Below are 18,221 nucleotides of genomic sequence, written 5' to 3'. Positions count from 1 at the left end.
GAACATATTTGTTTGTATTGGACTGGGTGTTTTCTATGTATAATAAGTATGTATTTACAAAAAAAAAAGTATTTAAGTATGTTTATATCCATTGTCTAGTACCCATAGTACAAGCTTTGCTTAGTTTGGGACTATTTAAAAAAAAAAAAAAAATTCCCGTGAATGGATAAAACTACAATAATATTGTTGGCTTATTCCACTATTCCCCGTTGACAATTCCCGTAAACGGGGATTAGTGAACTTTTTGTTGTTTTTGTTCACTATTCCCCGCTAACGCCAAATTGGAGCTATAATGGGGATTACTTTAAAAAATAAAATCCTAATATAATGGGGATTAATGAACTTTTTAGTTCTTAGTGGGTCTTCATTGTATGTAAAAATGTAATGTAGCTTCCCTTTTTGTTCTAATGTATGGGGTAGGCATATTAAAATTGATTAAAATTTTAATAGGTTAGACTTTATTAATTAATCTTAGGTACATTTTAAATATTTAAAAGTAATCTAAAAAACATTAATTTAACAATTTCATCACTTCATCTGGGGTTCTACGCACCACAGATTGTGGTTCTGTATATCCATTTATGGGATTATGGACAGCCTGGTAGAGCTGAGCATAAACTGCTAATATCACCTCAAACGATCTTTTCTTGACTGTTGATTTATGTGTATGACTTAATAACAAATTCAACTGAGGCAATATATAAACATCAGGGGAAACAAGAAACATATCAAATTTGTTAAGAAATGTTTTTAAGGTTGCTGTGTCCATACCTGGAATGGCTGACAAAGGTCCACTAGATTTTTCTTGCAAAATTGTATAAATGGGCCCAAGATTCAAGTTTGCCACTAGAAAACTGGCTTGTTCTGATGTCAAAGTATCAAGTTGTGCTTCCGATTGTGCTTGTAGTCGTTCATTGTATTCATCCATAACTGTGTAAAGAGACAATGTGCACTGAATATGGTATATGCAGTTCAGCATATAAACTGACATATCTGTTGAGCTGAGGTGGCATGCAGTTTCATTTATTGCATGCAATAAAGGATCCAAGATGTGGGTGATTATGATCTTCTTATCATCTTTATTTATATTGTTTGATGCATTCATAACAGCTAGTACATCTCGCAAAAAACCAACCAAGTCAGTGACTACAATTGATGGATTCAAATCAATTGGAGGTGCTTTCACTCCGTGACTAAGTTCCTTTTGTATTTTACTGTCCAAGGTTATTATAAATACCTCTTCACTTTTTTTAAGCAAATCTTCAAATGTATCAATCAGATGACCCTCTGGAATGACACTTTGTATGACATCTTTGTAATACAATATCATATTTGTTATAGACCACAACACCAGAGGGTCTTTATCAGGCTTGAGAATTAGTTCAGCTCTTACTTTCAATAATGGGCAGATCGCTTCCATGATACTAGTTATAGCTTCTGTAATCTGGGTATTTTTCTCTGGGATATTGCAGTATTTGTAAAGGTTATTTAGATTTTCCTTTTCAATAGGAATAATTTGATAAACCCATGTCAAGATATCACCAATGTAACGTTTGGGATCATTTGCATAGAATTCAATGGGTTTGGAGCCATCCATACCCTTCGTCAAGGCATCAATAAATGCCTGCACAGTTGTAGCCTTCCTTGCAGAACAGTACTCATCAACAATATTAGAAAACAAAACTTGTCTGTTTTGAAACTTTGCCAGAGCTTTGGGCACTAGGGCATTATTTGGTGAATCAATACTTAAGCAAGCACCAATAGTCCAATGATATAATTTTTCAATGGCAACTTCTTGTTGTAATCCTATGATTTCCATTATGTCAAATGCAGAAGTTTGATACCAACATCGTACAAGTGTTTTACAATTTTCATTTAACTTTTCTATATGACTCAGAGTAGAAAAAAAATCAGATGTCAATGGTGTCCTAATAGAAACATTATAAAGATATTCATTTTGCTCAGGAGATATTTGGAAGTTATTTAATAGGGCGTCAACCCAAACAATTTTTTTCTCTGTTTTCTTCCTTTCATCCTTGAGTTTAGTTGTTTGAGTTATTAGATGATGAGTTTTGGTCTTGGACTCTTGCAGTCTATTTGACATGTCTATGACTGCAGCATCAAGATTAGCCAGAGAATCTAATAAAATGTGTAGTTTACCTTTGACTTTATTGAATTCAATAAGAACTGCCTTATTCACCAAAACATCTCTTTTCTCGATTTCGTTAACCAATACTCTTCTTGTGTATGACGAATTTGCGGTGCATAACCCAGACATTGTGTTCAAAGCATCGCTGTTATCTGTTATCAAATGTGTATCAAATATCTTGTTTAATCTTTGTCGAATCGGATTATTGTACATGGAATCCATTTCGAAGCCCAAACAATCTTCTCAATCAATTTATTCTTGTTTGTATGAATAAAATCATTAATCTCTCTCAATTTTCTGTTAACACAAGACCGACCACAACCACAGACCACAACTTTATTAAAATTGTATTACTTTTCTCTATGATTAAAATTTTATTTAAACTGTCACTGTCACTCAATCAGCTGGCTGTCAGACACGTCAGCGTTTTCTTTTTACGTAGGTAGGTATTTATGTAGGGATAATTCATCAAGATAATCTTGAAAATAGTAGAAAATAATTACCTTTTTAAAAAAATAAAACCGACTTCAAATGCGTGAACACAAAAAAACTAAAAATTAAAAATATTGCGTATAAAAAAGTTCATCCCCAATTTTCCACCCTTAGGGGTGAAATATTTTCTTCAAATTCGCATGAAACCACCCTTTTGATAATACCTATTCAACAAAAAAATAATCGTTCAAATTGATTTATAATCGGCGGAGATATTGCGTATAAAAAAGTTCATCCCCAATTTTCCACCCTTGGGGGTTGTTTTTTCTATTATTAAATGACATTGGGAACTTTTTGCAGAGAGCAGAAATTCTGCTCTCTGACTTTTTGCCCCACTTTTCGAAAAGTAGCGGACACAAACGAAACCTATCACAGATGATACATACTAATATCCAATGAATTTCCGTGCATTTTTTTTTCTCTCTTTTATGGGAATATTGAGAAAATGAAGTTTTAATATTTTATTTTATTTTACATTTAGGTAACATTTTTGACGACCTCGGTGGCGGAGAGGCGCACACACCGGTTTTCAAGGTGTGCCGGGCCAATCCTGAAGTCACGGGTTCGATTCCCGGCCGGGACAATATAGAAAACGATCTTTTCACATTGTCTCTGGTTTGGGTGTGTTGTGGTTCGTCGTTCCCGATTTCAAATCCTCCCGATNTTAACACACCAAGACCACAACTTTATTAAAATTTTATTTAAACTGTCACTGTCACTCAATCAGCTGGCTGTCAGACACGTCAGCGTTTTCTTTTTACGTAGGTAGGTATTTATGTAGGGATAATTCATCAAGATAGTCTTGAAAATAGTAGAAAATTATATACATTTCCTGAATATCAAAGTACATACAGGTAGTCAGCGAAGAACTAAATAAGACTTGATGTGCTGTCGTCCGTCCGTACAATTTTCGTAAGTCAAAAAAGCTGTCCCAGCAACATGCAAGACGCAAAAAATCAATAAAAAAAAGAAACTGTCAAGTAGTCTGGATCGCTAAAAAATAAAATAACCTGAAAGTCGTTTACTTTTATCTTATACCTGGAAAAATTGTAATAATTTAGTATAATAACTGTATTAATTATGGGATCACGACAAATAATAGAAAAATCCCTGTCTATGTTGAGATCTTTACCAAGAATATCACTAGCCAACTTAAGGGATAATCCTAACCCCAAAAAAAGTGTAAGTAATTCATTTTTAATATTAAAATATTCATCATCATCATCATTTCAGCCACAGAACGTCCACTGCTGAACATAGGCCTCCCCCAATGACTTCCACATCGCACGGTTGGTAGCGGTCTGCAATTAATATATTGTTTAATCGTTATTTCATACATCATACCTGGCTTTATTTCATACAATATATAAAATTATTTCAAAAAAGTTACACTTTCTAATTAAAGAAGTAAAATATTCAATAGATTCAAGTATAGATTGATCTTTGTTAATCACTGGAATAAGCAAAACAACTTTTTGCACTGCTTTTTATATCCTTAGAGCAAAAGAGGACGAGCTCAACATGGTGGTGATAAACATGGATCTGGAAACAAAGGATCAGGGCAAAGACAAAATTACATGAGGCTTGGCTATGAAACTGGGAACAATCCATTTTACCTAAGGGTCCCCCAAGAACACTATTATCGTGGACACCAGTAAGTAGACTAACTTCTAATCTGTAGATTTACAATTGTCATTTAAAAAATCACTAAAATTATAATTTTGTTTCAGCCTCAAAAGACAGTATCCACCATTATCATTGCTTCAACTTCAACATATAATTGATAAAGATCGTGTAAACATACATAAACCTATAGATATTGCAAGTATTGTAAAAAGTGGCATTTACGATTTCTACCCAGATCAAAAGCATTTTGGTATACACCTGACGGATGAAGGAGCCGATATATTTGCAGAAAAAATTAATATAGAAGTTCAATGGGCAAGTGAACAAGTGATTGCAGCCATTGAAAGGAATGGAGGTACAATAACCACAGCCTATTATGATCCACACAGTTTATTTTTACTAAAGAATCCAAAGAAATTCTTTGAGTCCGGACAAGCTATTCCACGCCGAATGATTCCCCCACCAGATGCCATTGAATACTATACAAATGCTGAAACACGGGGATATCTGGCTGACCCTGAAAAGGTGTCTCAAGAGAGATTGAAGTTAGCTCAAAAATATGGCTACCAATTACCTAACTTGGAATCAGACCCTGAGTACAATATGCTTTGTGAACGAAAAGATCCGAGGCAAATTTTCTTTGGTTTAGAACCAGGATGGGTCATTAATTTGAAAGATAAGTTAATACTTAAACCAAAAGATGAAGAATTATTAGAATTTTATTCTAATTAATCAATTTAAATATAACATTGTAAAGAAATTGTAATAGAATGTGAGTATGAAAAATAATAGTTGTTTTTTATTGCCATGTTCATCAATGAAAACTATGTATTTAATTTATAAAATAACTTCGAAGAAGTGTGTACTAGTATTTATTCTCTGTGTTAGCCTACTACTTCAACTCTACTCTCTTCTCTACAATGTACAATTNACAATGTATCATTACATTTCTATTATATTTATGCACAATAAATTATTTGATTTGATTTTGATTTGAAACTAGCTTTCCGCCCGCGGCTTCGCACGCGTGAAATTTCGTTTGTCACAGATCGTCATAAATTATAGCCTATATGTTATTCTGGATTATGAACAATAATCCTGTAAAGTTTCATCAAAATCCGTTCAGTGGTTTTTGAGCCTATTCATTACAAACATACAAAAATAGGTACAAATCTTTCCTCTTTATAATATTAGTATAGATAGATTTATAATATTAGTATAGATATAGATGATAGGGACAAAATCTACTTCAGGTTTATTTATCGATAGGTTTTGTACTCAGTAGTATCCTGTAGAAAAATAAATAAATATTAATCCTTTATACAGTGTGAGTCACGTTAAAAGTGTACATATGAAAATAGATAAAACTAGACCTATTTTTATCGACAAAAAAGAGGTCAAAAAATTTTGGAGAATTTAAAAAAAAAATTGCAGAATTTTTTTTCTTCAAATTACTTATTGTAAAGAAAACGTAATAACTTTTAAACTAAGCGGTATATCCTGATAAAATAAAAACAGTAATAATGCTAAATAACAGGCGATACTAAAAAAATACATAAAATACACATAAAAGGCCAACAAATAATAAAAAATGATACTTTTTGAAAAAAATCTGCTTTTAAATTCGTGTTTTTTTTGTTATTTGATAAATTTCTCCAAAAAATGCCCCTATAACCGGTAGTTTTTACTACTTTGTATTATTCTCTATCGTATTACCTTCGTAAAACCAAAAATCACATGTCTCTATCTCTATCACAACATTTGAAATGATCGTTTGAACTAAGCCTCTCTGGGCGCGCTATTCAACGCTTCGTTAACAACGAAACTGAAAATGGCTCTAGATTTGTAATTTTGATAAAAACAAGTTAAATTTCAAATAAAAACAAAAGATTTCGAAGTAAAATAAGTATTTTAGTTAAAATTAAAATTTTCTCTACTTGTAGCGGAGAATAATGTTGTGGCAGGCCTTGGTTCAAACGCTCATAGCAAATGTTGTGATAGGGATAGAGACATGCGATTTTTGGTTTTACAAAGATAATACGATAGAGAATAATACAAAGTAATAAAAACCACTGTTATAGGAACATTTTTTGGAGAAATTTATCAAATAACCAAAAAAACACGAATTTATAAGCAGACTTTTTTCAAAAAGTATCATTTTTTATTATTTGTTGGCCTTTTTTGTGTACCTATTTTATGTATTTTTTTTAGTATCGCCTGTTATTGAGCATTATTACTGTTTTTATTTTATCAGGATATACCGCTTAGTTTAAAAGTTATTACGTTTTCGTTACAATAAGTAATAGGAAGAAAAAAAAATTCTATAAAAAATTAAAAAAAAATCTCCAAAAAATTTTGACCTCTTTTTTGTCGATAAAAATAGGTCTAGTTTCATCTATTTTCATATGTAAACTTTAACGTGACTCACACTGTATAACAAAGATTACAATTAGTATTGCTAGTGGTCCCCAAACTAGGTTACACTCGTCTCTTGGGCACTTTATACTAGTAACAAAAAAAAACACAATTTAAGTTTGAAAAGCTACCTGTGCTGTGCCATAGTAAACACAAAAAAAAAGGAAAATACAAATAATATGCCCAATAAAGAATGTCTTTACGTTATGTGTAAGAGTGTGTGGTAGGTTGTTTTATGAGAATTGAATGTATTATTTATGTGTGCGATATTACCGTGACCATGTACTACATAAAATAATATCATCTTCTTCTATAATATCTTCATATCGTCAAAAATAGTTGTAATTAGGTAGTAGTAGGTGTAGGTAGAATTACCTAGCGAACACTGTTTATAAAAATAAGAAATTAGAGTACAAAATCTTGTTTTGGTGATGAAATGATACTACAGACAAAGTATCTAGGTATTCTTTTATAATTTTTAAGTCAATTTTGTGTCTAGGGAGATCTTAAAAAAGAAAAAACAAGTCAAATTCGTAAGTACCTTTATTTATTACTTGAGAAAGGCAAATATGCTTTTACTTAATCCACATAAATAATGTAGAAAATTTAGTTACATAAAGATAGCACTTTTTTGGTATGTTTGTTTTTGATGCATCAACAAACTGAAAATTCTTTCGATTAATATCTATAGTGATCAGGCTTGTATGGTCCTTCCACAGGAACGCCGATGTATTTAGCTTGCTTGGGTGTAAGTTTGGTTAATTTAACACCAAGATGGTCCAGATGTAAAGCTGCAACCTCTTCATCTAATTTCTTGGGCAATGTGTGAACACCAACTGGGTATGCATTGTGTCGCGTCCAAAGCTCAATCTGGGCAAGGACTTGGTTGGTGAAGGAGTTGGACATAACGAAGGATGAGTGGCCGGTAGCGCAACCCAAGTTTACAAGCCTACCAGCAGCCAGAACAATAATGTGCTTGCCATTTTCGAGTTCATAACGGTCTACTTGAGGCTTGAGATTAACTTTTTTCGCATTCTTGTCCAACCAAGCCACATCAATTTCACAATCAAAGTGACCAATGTTACAAACAATAACATCATCTTGCATTCTCAATAAGTGCTCCTTGCAAATAATGTCAATGTTTCCAGTTGTTGTAACAAATATTTGTCCAATTTCAGCTGCTTCTTCCATGGTTGTAACTTGGAATCCCTCCATTGCTGCTTGCAAAGCGTTAATGGGATCTATTTCGGTGACGATCACTCTCCCGCCGAATCCTTTGAATGCCTGAGCACAGCCCTTGCCTACGTCGCCATAACCAGCAACGACGCAGACTTTTCCTGCTATCATTATGTCTGTAGCCCTCTTTATACCATCAAGTAGAGACTCCCTACATCCATATAAATTGTCAAATTTGCTTTTCGTTACGGCATCATTGACATTGATTGCTGGAACTTTCAATGTTCCTTCTTTAAACATTTTATAAAGATTGTGTACACCTGTAGTGGTTTCTTCAGATAGGCCTTTGATACCTTCCAACAGTTGTGGGTATTTCTTATGTACAAGATTAGTCAGATCTCCTCCATCATCCAGAATCATGTTGAGTGGCTGAAAACATAAATATAAAATTAAAGACACTTAGATTTTTATTTATTTTTCGATTGTGGGTCTTCATTAAGTTTTTAACCAAATTCTACAATGTTAGATTAAATTAGACTTAAACAAAATTTTCAAAATATTTATCATCTTGAGTTTAGTAGATAACGTTAAATACAATTATTTTCTATTAGCTTAAGTATGAACAAATTACAATAGTAATTATTATCCTCTTAGCTAAGATTTTTCCTTAGGTATTTCTAGGCAACATTTTCCTGATGACTCATGACGTGGGGACAATTTGTAATGACAAATAAACCATAATCTCAATGTATGCGTCATGAGTGGGAAACATTTCACTATAGTTATATTGTCTGCATTCGTATTAATGGTTAATTAACGATAAAGTACTAACTTTATTGTTCGAAAACTTTAAAATACTGCAAGCACCCTTAACTCGAACCAACTATCGCAAAAATTCGTTTGTAATTAGAGGTCTTAATCGATTTAATTCTGTTTGTGATGACATAGAACTGGACTTATTCAATACCCCTGTCAACCAGTTTAAATAATCTTTTCTTTGTTAAATAGTAGCTTGAATTTCATAAACTATTAACTATATTTTCTGTCCGTGATCAAATTAATTGTCTAACTATAGGTGGCGTGGAAACTTGGAAGTAATTGGCTTTACTTTAATTATAAATATCACCTAATGTAACATTTAGCTGTAAGTTTTCCTAAGAAATGCAAAATAAAATAGTTAATATTTGAGTAAATTGAAGTGCTAACTTACTCTTCCATCAGAAAACATTAAAGTCTGCTCAATGCACCAAATGTATTCCTCTTCAGTTTCGCCCTTCCAGGCATAAATGGGAATTCCTACCGCTACCAAGGCCGCTGCAGCTTCGTCTTGAGTGCTGTATATGTTACTGCTTGACCATTGAACCTGTAATCAACCAATAGGAATTCTATATATTTATTTCGCTCGCTAACGTAATTTTCTATTGTCTCAGCTTGAAAAAAAATTGCTGGTGAAAAACTTGGTGGGATACCACCACACAAACATGTACCTAGTCGCGTGGCGAACTTAGGGCGGTTCGGGGTTATGCTTGCCAAAATAAAATAATAACTACTGTCGCAAAAGTTGGAAACAAATCAATTCATATAACATAGATGGAATTTAACCACGACATTAAGTAGGTACGCAATAGTGAACTTGGATTGGTCCAAGAAAATTCTGTAGCGAATCCTTAAAAATATTGAAAACTACGCTGCAGAAACATAAGAATGTTAGGTGTTTTACTGCTGTAATAATAGATTGATAAGATTATATTCGGTCCGAGCTGTTTCAGATTTCAGAAAACTAAACATGTCGTATTTTTATTCTCAAGGATGAATGAGACTGTACTACTGAAATTGAAAACACCGAATTACTGTACCTAATTGTTTACGATAAGAGTAAGATTTAAGTTAGAAAATAAGCAATGAGAGAATTACCTAATCACGAATGTTCATCATACGGATGCCATGGAAAATAGAAAGATAGCAATGATAAATTAAGTTTTGATCCGAATTCCGAATGACGAATTAAGTAGATCGAACGTTAACGATGGCGTCGATCAGAAACTAAGTGCGTCGCTAAGAATGGTACTAGTCTAAAAAGTTCTTAGTGTCTATCTAAATACCCTATCTATCACGGGATAGATAGGGTATTTAGATAGACGCTCTGTATCATATTCGATCGGATTTATTTGTCTTGTTTTATCTCAAGATTTTTAACTAGATAACTATAGCTTTATAATCTTTTTTCCCTACAAAAATTCAAGATTTCGTTTCAGAGAATAACTATGCGACAGTTTATCAACGTATTATTGTTCCAAATCTGTCACGAAGATTGTATATTGATACATTCTAATTTGCTTGCGTCATATATTAGTTTTGTACCAGATTTAAATATAAATAAGTAGGTACTCGTCTATACTATATACCTACTATCTATACTAATATTATAAAGCTGAAGAGATTGTTTGTTTGTTTGGTTGAACGCGCTAATCTCAGGAACTACTCAACCGATTTGAAAAATTATTTTTGTGTTGGATAGCCTGTTAGTTCCTGAAGGTTTTAGGCTATACAGGGTGTTAGGTAAATGGGTATATGATCCGACACTAGCCCATGTTAACATGGGCATATAAATGGTATGGTGAAGTCAGAAATTTGATATCATCATTTAATTTTTTTAAATTTTCATACAAAATAAATTTTACAAAATCCGGATTTTATGAAAATAAAAATAATTAAAATGAAGATATCAATTTTCTGACTTCACCATACCATTTATATGCCCATTTTAACATGGGCTAGTGTCGGCTCATATACCCATTTACCTAACACCCTGTATATCATCACGCTAAGACCAATAGGAGCGAAGCATCAATGAGGAATGTTTCAAATCAGTGACTTTTTTCCTGTTATGCTATTATTTATGTTAAAGTTTCGCAAAAATCATGTATGACAGGATTGTTCCCCTTTAAAAGTTCTAAAAAAAAGTCCGCGATAGCATTATGTCTATCTTTTAAGGTTGGCTCATAGTAACTTTTTTTATGCAAAAAAAAATCTGTTTTAAAATAATGCGATAAAGGAGGTAAAGGGGGGGGGGGGGGCAAAGTTTGTATGAAATAACGAGATTCCTTCGTCCAATCTACTTAAAATGTTGCATAAGCATTCTATAACAGAATTAATGGAAGATGTGTTTCGTATTTTAGTGAAATGTTGATATTAATTACCAGGGTGTCCACATTCTGGAAAGTCAGGGAAAAGTCAGGGAAGCTCATAGCAGTCAGGGAAAGTCAGTGAAATAGAGGGGTCACCTGGAAAGTCAGGGAAACATTGAGATTTTGTCTACCAAAACACTGTTTGTCTCCCGAAATTTCCCAGTGATTGTAAAATGAGGGATTTAATTAATTTATGCTCTAGAAAGACCTTTGATCTTGACTATCGAAGCAATTTTTTTTCAGGTTTGGAGTGATCTACATTATGACTTTGTTTTTAGTCATAATTATATTACTCCTTTTTAGTTTTTTTTCTAATGAAGTGGATTGATCTAAATTATGACACAATCCCAATCCCAACTATCCCAACTAATATTATAAATGCGAAAGTAACTCTGTCTGTCTGTCTGTCTGTCTGTTACGCTTTCCCGCTTAAACCTCGCAACCGATTTTGATGAAATTTGGCATAGAGATAGTTTGAGTCCCGGGAAAGAACATAGGATAGTTTTTATCCCGGTTTTTGAAACAGGGACGCGCGCGATAAAGTTTTTCTGTGACAGACAAAATTCCACGCGGGCGAAGCCGCGGGCGGAAAGCTAGTTTTGTTCATAATTAGATTACTTTCATATAGTTTTTTTTTCAGGATTAGAGTGATAGATTAATAGACTGTTATGATTTTTTTTGTCATAACTAGATTACTCCTTTTTGTTTTAATAGTTGTACGTTTTTGTTTCAGTAAAATGATATATTTTATATTGTCGATGTGAAAGTGCAACTTATAACTTATGTTTATTTATATTTTTTTTATAATTATTTATTGATTTGATTATTGAGTGCAGACTAGTGAGCAGTTCACTGCGAGTGCTATTAANGTTCATCCTTTTTTTTACAAAACGATGAGTCAAAGTGGTGTGAAAGTAAAAATCGTTCAAAATTTTAAGGAAATAAAATATTTTGATTAACTTTTGTGTAAAAACTGCAAGTATTCTGGGGGTTTTAAGAGTTGGGGTGAACAGCAGCACTACTTAAGTTGCCGATATAAACAGAAAACCAGGAATAATTGAAAAATTGTGGTCGTGGTAATGTAAAATATCATAAGGGGTGTCAATTTTCGTTGAATTTCATAATTTATTGTGTAAGTTAAAAAATAATTGAGATAGATTTTTTTCCTTATTTTTCCTAAAGTAATCATGACTATGTCCATCCTGTGGCGTCGGCTTATCCTTGAATTTTGGGACACGTTGTATACATAGTTGGTCAGGGAATTTTGAGAAAATTGTCAGGGAAAGTCAGGGAAAAGTCAGGGAATTTTTTCGAACATTTGCAGTGGACACCCTGATTACTCATTAGTGCATTTTTTTTACAATGTCATGTAAGACTATCATACCTACTCTAGGGGCCTCCACTTAACCTTGGAGCGGGTGCCCGCTGCGTGCGCTCGCCTAACAATGCAAGGTAATGCATGACAGTCATGCCGCTGGCACCTGCTTGCGCTGTATACATAAACTCATTTTCGCGCGAAAGTTTTGGCGGAAGCCCTTGAGGTAGTGGGAGTAGTCTTGAGGAAAAGCTCCTTCTCCCGCGGCCAGTGGCATGCTGGAAGCTTGGTGAGTCTAGCACCCGTAGGAATATAAAAAAAGTTTACCAATAATACTGCGGTAGGGGTAGTTTTCGATTTCTTTGTAAAAAGATAATAACCACAGAGTAACTTTCACCGGATCAAAGGCCGAGCTGCATATTCATAAAAAAAAATATTTTCATGTTTATTTAACCTTTAAGATTTTTATATTTTATAAGTATTAACACATTTAGATAATAACGTTAAAACATTTAAAAATCGTATGAGAACGTTTTCGACTTCTCCGCGGACGAAGTCGCTGGCAAAAGCTATTTGTAAAATAATTAGACTAAATTATTAAAAGTGCCTACGAAAAGTCATTATTCCACGCGGACGAAGTCGCGGGCACAGCTAGTAATATTATAAAGCTGAAGTGTTTGTTTGTTTGTTTACTTGAACGCGCTAATCTCCGGAACTACTGGTCCGATTTGAAAAATTCTTTCAGTGTTAGCCCATTTATCGAGGAAGGCTATAGGCTATACAACATCACGCTACGATCAATAGGAGCAAAGCAATAATGAAAAATGTTGCGAAAACGGGTTTTCACGCGTACGAAGTCGCGGGCACAGCTAGTATATTTATAAAAATGAAGTGCAATTATTATGAACAACTTTGATTTGTTTTAATAGACGATTTGCATGGGCATCAGGAATCAGGATGACACAAAACGGATTAATTCTACTGCTCAAATGCAACAAGAGAAGTTAAAATAAATAAAAATACTGACCTTTCCATACAAATTGTCATTAGCAATTTCGATATTGGTTTTATNTGTTTGAACGTCTACCAAAGAATCGCCCTGTGTATTATCGCAGCCTGATTATTTAGCTGCCATACAAACATCATTGCTTCCGCTGTTTATCACGAGACAGATCTTGAAGATTTGAATAATGCCGCTTCATTGCAAAACCGTAACATTGTCATAATGATAAGATTGTTAAGTGATTCTGAGACTGCTAGTTTTCTGTGACTACTGACTACCCAGTTCGGAATGTAAGAGGAAATTATACTCAGTTGGATTGCAAATTGCAAGTTACTGTATCCATCAGCTTTGTAAAATTTTGATCTGCCAGAAGCTTTTGACCTACAGGTCAGGGGCGTAATATACTAACGGGCGGTAACAGAATACGGTCAAGTTTATGACTTTACAAAAAAAACCTAATCGGCAAGCGATAGCAGCGTCAATAGAAAATGGTATCAGAATTCAAGATTATTTCATAATATTGAATCATAATAATTATTATTATAATTGATAACCCAAAGGTCATATGTGAAGAAGTAAATAAATATGTTTATCAGCCGATAGTTTTTGCTCGCGGCTACAACAATCGCGTGTTCTAGATATACCTAACTAAGTTACATTATTGTAGGATAATGTAACAACTTTATCTTGGTATCTAGCATACCATGCGATGAATAAGATATAGGTATGGTGTCCTTGATAATAAAGTTGTTAGTTAGTTTATAGTTGTAATGACGCAACAAAATTTCATTTACGTAATTTATTACCAATATACAGGGTGTCCCGTAAAGAGCGTGGCAAACTTAAGATGGTAGTCTAATGGATGGCCATTTTTAATTTTTTTTTTTTAAATGTCACCATTTCAGATACGAGTTCTTTTTACCCTCAATTTTGAGCCTTCTCATGTTGCTGTGTGTACAAATGAGCAGATATTTCTCATATTCTTCTTATTCATCTCGAAAATTATTTGCCATTTATACACAGAGCAACAAGAGGTAGGCTCAAAATTGGGGATTTTAAAAAACATTCATAGAAAACATATTATCTTTGAAATGGTGATACTTTTTCTTTGTATCAATGATCATCCATTAGTCTATTATCTCCAGCACGCTCTTTACCGGACACTCTGTATAAATAGGTCAGTTCAGAAGACTATCAATATTTTGTAAATACAAAATAGATGATTTTGATTGATGACAAAAATATTTTTGTATCATTTAAATCTGTATCATGTACTTAGTGACCTGACGAGCAGAAGTGTATCATTAATATTATTAAACGCACAAGCCCCGATAGACTAGAAGATAAAGAATCCAACATAAAGAAAGACTCATCACCCAACTCTAGAAATAATAAAACAGGATAGACTTTTATTAAACTAGGTGCGTATTTTGTGCATTAGGCTCGTTAAAAAAACAAGAGTACTAGAGGAGATACAGGGCTACTTACTTCCTATAATGACGGTAGACAGGTTTTTTAACGAAAATTCGTAATTTCGTATAAGAAAATAATGAATTCTGCATGGAACGAGCGAAAGATATGTCAGAAAATAAGGAATTTATTGTGTAGTTTATAGTTATCCTATTTATACAAGAATTTACCAAGTGTTATACCATTTTGGAATCCTTACTAAATGCGCCAAATTATGACGTCACTTGCCACACTCGCGTAGTACAATTTTTTTTCAGTACAGACAGTTTAAACTAGGCAAAATTTTTATTTTGAAAATTTTTTTGGGAAAAATGTATTTTTTTCATCCAAGCTGGAGCAGCTGGTTTTGTAATTTTGATAACAATTTAGAGAAGCATTATTCAGGGTTACATAACAAAAAAAAAATTTGGAAAAAGTGAAGATTTGTGGCAACACGAGTAAAAAGACCGTCACCTGGAGTAGAAATTTTTGATTTTTTTTAAATGCCCATTATTTTGAAAATATGACACAGATTTTTTTTTATATTTTTCTAATAACCAGCATAACTTGCCTCAACACCCAGTTCCGGCTTGACGTTACATTACGGGACACCCTGTATATCATCAAAACCGGCTTGATATATATCGGATATATATCCGATATATATCTTGATATATATCCCTTGATATATATCCTCGAACCCTGTTATTTATACTCAGTTTGTTTTCTCATATAAAGTTACAATTCTGATAATAATACATATTGTGTGCAAGCCAGAATATAGTTTTAATTTTTCATGTCTTGTTTGTCCGAAAGTTTACAACAATGATAAAAATAATCAAAGCTACTAAGTTTTTTAAATACATCATGTATTCAATAATTAATTACCTACATTCAGGTTCAGGTGCCAACCCATGCTACGCCGCCGCAGTAATTTTTTTGGATCCTACTTTTACTACTGTCTGTTTCTGTACTGATCTGATTTATTATGCATCATTGAGTCATGAGTTCATTATTATAAATTTCAGTGTTATAACTATATCTAAAATAACAGAAGGAAAGATCATACGATTTTGAATGTGATCCATCATTGAATAGATGAATTCCATTATGACCCAAAAAAATTTTCAGTAAAGTATCAATGTCAAGGAGAAAACAATATTGCATCATAATTATGCAATATTATAAGACATTCTTAATAATTACTCCATCAATATAATCATACTCATCTAACAAATAGCTTTATGTAAAAATAAAAATACTCACTTCAGCACCCAGTTCTATTAGTGTTTCAATGAGGACTGCTGTTTGGACAGTCATGTGCAAGCTACCGGCTATTCTAGCTCCCTTTAGAATTTTGCTTGGTGCATATTTGCGACGGCACGCCATCAGACCAGGCATTTCTTTTTCTGCCATCATGATTTCATTACGGCCAAGCTCTGCCAATTTTTCATCAGCTGAAATAATATACATTTCCTTTAGGTATAGACACAAGCTTATTTATTGAAAAAAAAAAAACACTAAGGAAAGATTTATTGCATGAGACACCCAAGTATGTAGCTCATAATATATTTATTCTAGTAATTACTGCAACACATAGATTGCAATCGCCAGTAATGAATCAGATTCTGAGTTACGGAAAAATAAGCCTAAGCAATAAATTTAATCAGTCAATCAAGAATGAACATAATTCCTTATCATTAAAATAGTAATCTGGGTTGTAATTGATATAATATACATAATATTACTAGCTACTTTGATTAAATCTGATGTAATAATACCTGTAAAGTGAAGGACTGATTTCAGTAATAAACAGAATAATGTGAATTCTGTCGTGTTATTTTTAGAAACAGAATACATAGGTAATAACACATGGTTATAACCTATAAACATGTAGTTAATTTATAGCAATATTCGTTTCTAATAATATCATATCGCACAGTATCCAATTAAAATTGTGCTCTTTATGCGAAGATGGAATATAAAGAGTATTTGTATGAAAAATCTATTCACTTACCGATTTTGTATGGTGGCTTCATGGTAATATTTACTGGCAGGTACTGTTGATGAATTAAAAACGTATGTGTTTCTCTAAAAAATAAAACGAGTTATTAGTCAATTATGTATTGGGAGTAAAATCACTAAAAAGATAATAAAATCCGGAACATACAAAGAAACACAAGTCGACAGCTGTGCCGCAAAAGAAAGAATGACAGATGAATGATAGAGTGACGACAGCTGACAGACAGGTTGTTAAAATAGTTCGTTCACTATATGAGCATTCGTTCGTTCACTCCAATCGATTCCACAGATACATACTCTTTAATCTGTGCCACAGATGAGTATGATCGATTCTCCCACCAGCTAGCTGCTGAGCGCAGCCCTATGAAGTGCCGCCCACGGGTAGGTACAGTCGAGTTCATAAATATATTGGCAGTGTCAACGTTTCAAAGTATCGTGTTAGCGTTTTAACGATCATTCAATTCATACTAACTCAAACATCAATAAAATGTAATTATATAAACCGTGCCGACTGCGCTACAATAATTATTTTGATACATTGAGCATTGCCGATATATTTATAAACTCGACTGTACCTACCAAGCGCCAAGGATTGCGAGTCGTCTAATGTTTGCAATAGTAGATGTAGGTATTCTTTGTAACTAATTTCCCGCATAGATAGTGTACTTGCGCCATGACAATCATGTACCCGACGACGGACCTCCTCCGCAGTCCGCACCTCTGTCCTATTTTGTGTCTCTGCGCGGTGCATTTTTTTTTATGTGATAGGAGGCAAACGAGCAGACGCATCACCTGATGGTAAGTGATTACCGTCGCCCATAGACACCCGCAGACCCAGGGGCGTTACAGGTGCGTTGCCGGCCTTTAAGATAAAGATACGCTCTCCTCTTGAAAGCTTGCAGGTCGTATCCGTCCGGAAACACCGCAGATGACAGTCCATTCCACAGTTTGGTTGTACGGGGCAGGAATTAAGTTTCTAGAGAAACGTACTGTTGTGGACTGCCAACCATCTAAGTGATGGGGGTGGAAGTGCTGTCGGGTAGATCGGTGGCGAAAAGTGGCGGCAGGAATAAGTCCGGATAATTCTTCGGAGCACTCCCCGTGATACATGCGATAGAAGATGCACAGTGAGGATACATCTCTACGCAGCGCCAAGGGGTCAAGCCGATCTGAAATGTCCTGGCAGTCAACGATTCGAGCTGCTCTCCGTTCAATGCGGTCCAGAGGGAGAAGCTGGTACTGGGGCGCACCTGCCCAAAGATGAGAACAGTATTCCATATGAGGCCGAACCTGCGCCTTGTAAAGTTGCAGACGATGGGCTGGAGTGAAATACCGTCTCGATCTATTGAGCACACCAAGCTTCTTCGAGGCTAATTTAGCCTTACC

At 34.0% G+C, this 18,221-nt stretch overlaps 3 protein-coding genes across 3 annotated transcripts; 1 reads left to right on the top strand and 2 right to left on the bottom strand.

Annotated features, from left to right (window-relative positions):
- Positions 1 to 161: 161 nt before the first annotated feature.
- On the bottom strand, positions 162 to 2,472 carry Cog6 (conserved oligomeric Golgi complex subunit 6). The gene has a single exon (XM_028306971.1). The coding sequence runs from the start codon at positions 2,369 to 2,371 to the stop codon at positions 512 to 514; it is 1,860 nt and encodes a 619-aa protein (XP_028162772.1). The 5' UTR covers positions 2,372 to 2,472; the 3' UTR covers positions 162 to 511.
- Positions 2,473 to 3,508: 1,036 nt separating this feature from the next.
- Positions 3,509 to 5,041, top strand: mRpL15 (mitochondrial ribosomal protein L15). Its single transcript, XM_028307020.1, has 3 exons — positions 3,509 to 3,823; positions 4,141 to 4,295; positions 4,372 to 5,041. The coding sequence occupies exons 1-3, from the start codon at positions 3,722 to 3,724 to the stop codon at positions 4,997 to 4,999; spliced, it is 885 nt and encodes a 294-aa protein (XP_028162821.1). The 5' UTR covers positions 3,509 to 3,721; the 3' UTR covers positions 5,000 to 5,041.
- Positions 5,042 to 7,236: 2,195 nt separating this feature from the next.
- Positions 7,237 to 17,091, bottom strand: Ahcy (adenosylhomocysteinase). Its single transcript, XM_028306914.1, has 5 exons — positions 16,984 to 17,091; positions 16,831 to 16,904; positions 16,080 to 16,270; positions 9,069 to 9,221; positions 7,237 to 8,287 (listed from the first exon to the last, which is right to left on the bottom strand). Exons 2-5 carry the CDS (start codon positions 16,850 to 16,852, stop codon positions 7,361 to 7,363), a joined length of 1,293 nt encoding a protein of 430 aa, XP_028162715.1. The 5' UTR covers positions 16,853 to 16,904; positions 16,984 to 17,091; the 3' UTR covers positions 7,237 to 7,360.
- Between the last annotated feature and the right edge of the window lie 1,130 nt (positions 17,092 to 18,221).

The sequence above is a fragment of the Ostrinia furnacalis genome, unplaced genomic scaffold (genome assembly GCF_004193835.3).
Source record: "Ostrinia furnacalis isolate ACB-3 unplaced genomic scaffold, ASM419383v2 OfSCF2054, whole genome shotgun sequence".
Taxonomy (NCBI): domain Eukaryota; kingdom Metazoa; phylum Arthropoda; class Insecta; order Lepidoptera; family Crambidae; genus Ostrinia; species Ostrinia furnacalis.
This window is presented reverse-complemented; position numbering and strand designations above follow the sequence as displayed.

What these genes read in the sequence shown, in the direction of transcription:
- Cog6 (XM_028306971.1), bottom strand. Translation starts at nt 2,371, where the DNA reads ATGGATTCCATGTACAATAATCCGATTCGACAAAGATTAAACAAGATA.
- mRpL15 (XM_028307020.1), top strand. Translation starts at nt 3,722, where the DNA reads ATGGGATCACGACAAATAATAGAAAAATCCCTGTCTATGTTGAGATCT. An exon ending in ATCCTAACCCCAAAAAAAGT is followed by an intron (nt 3,824 to 4,140) that starts GTAAGTAATTCA and finishes TTATATCCTTAG; the next exon opens with AGCAAAAGAGGACGAGCTCA. An exon ending in CACTATTATCGTGGACACCA is followed by an intron (nt 4,296 to 4,371) that starts GTAAGTAGACTA and finishes ATTTTGTTTCAG; the next exon opens with CCTCAAAAGACAGTATCCAC.
- Ahcy (XM_028306914.1), bottom strand. Translation starts at nt 16,852, where the DNA reads ATGAAGCCACCATACAAAATCG. An exon ending in TAATAGAACTGGGTGCTGAA is followed by an intron (nt 9,222 to 16,079) that starts GTGAGTATTTTT and finishes GGTTGATTACAG; the next exon opens with GTTCAATGGTCAAGCAGTAA. An exon ending in TAATGTTTTCTGATGGAAGA is followed by an intron (nt 8,288 to 9,068) that starts GTAAGTTAGCAC and finishes TTATGTTTTCAG; the next exon opens with CCACTCAACATGATTCTGGA.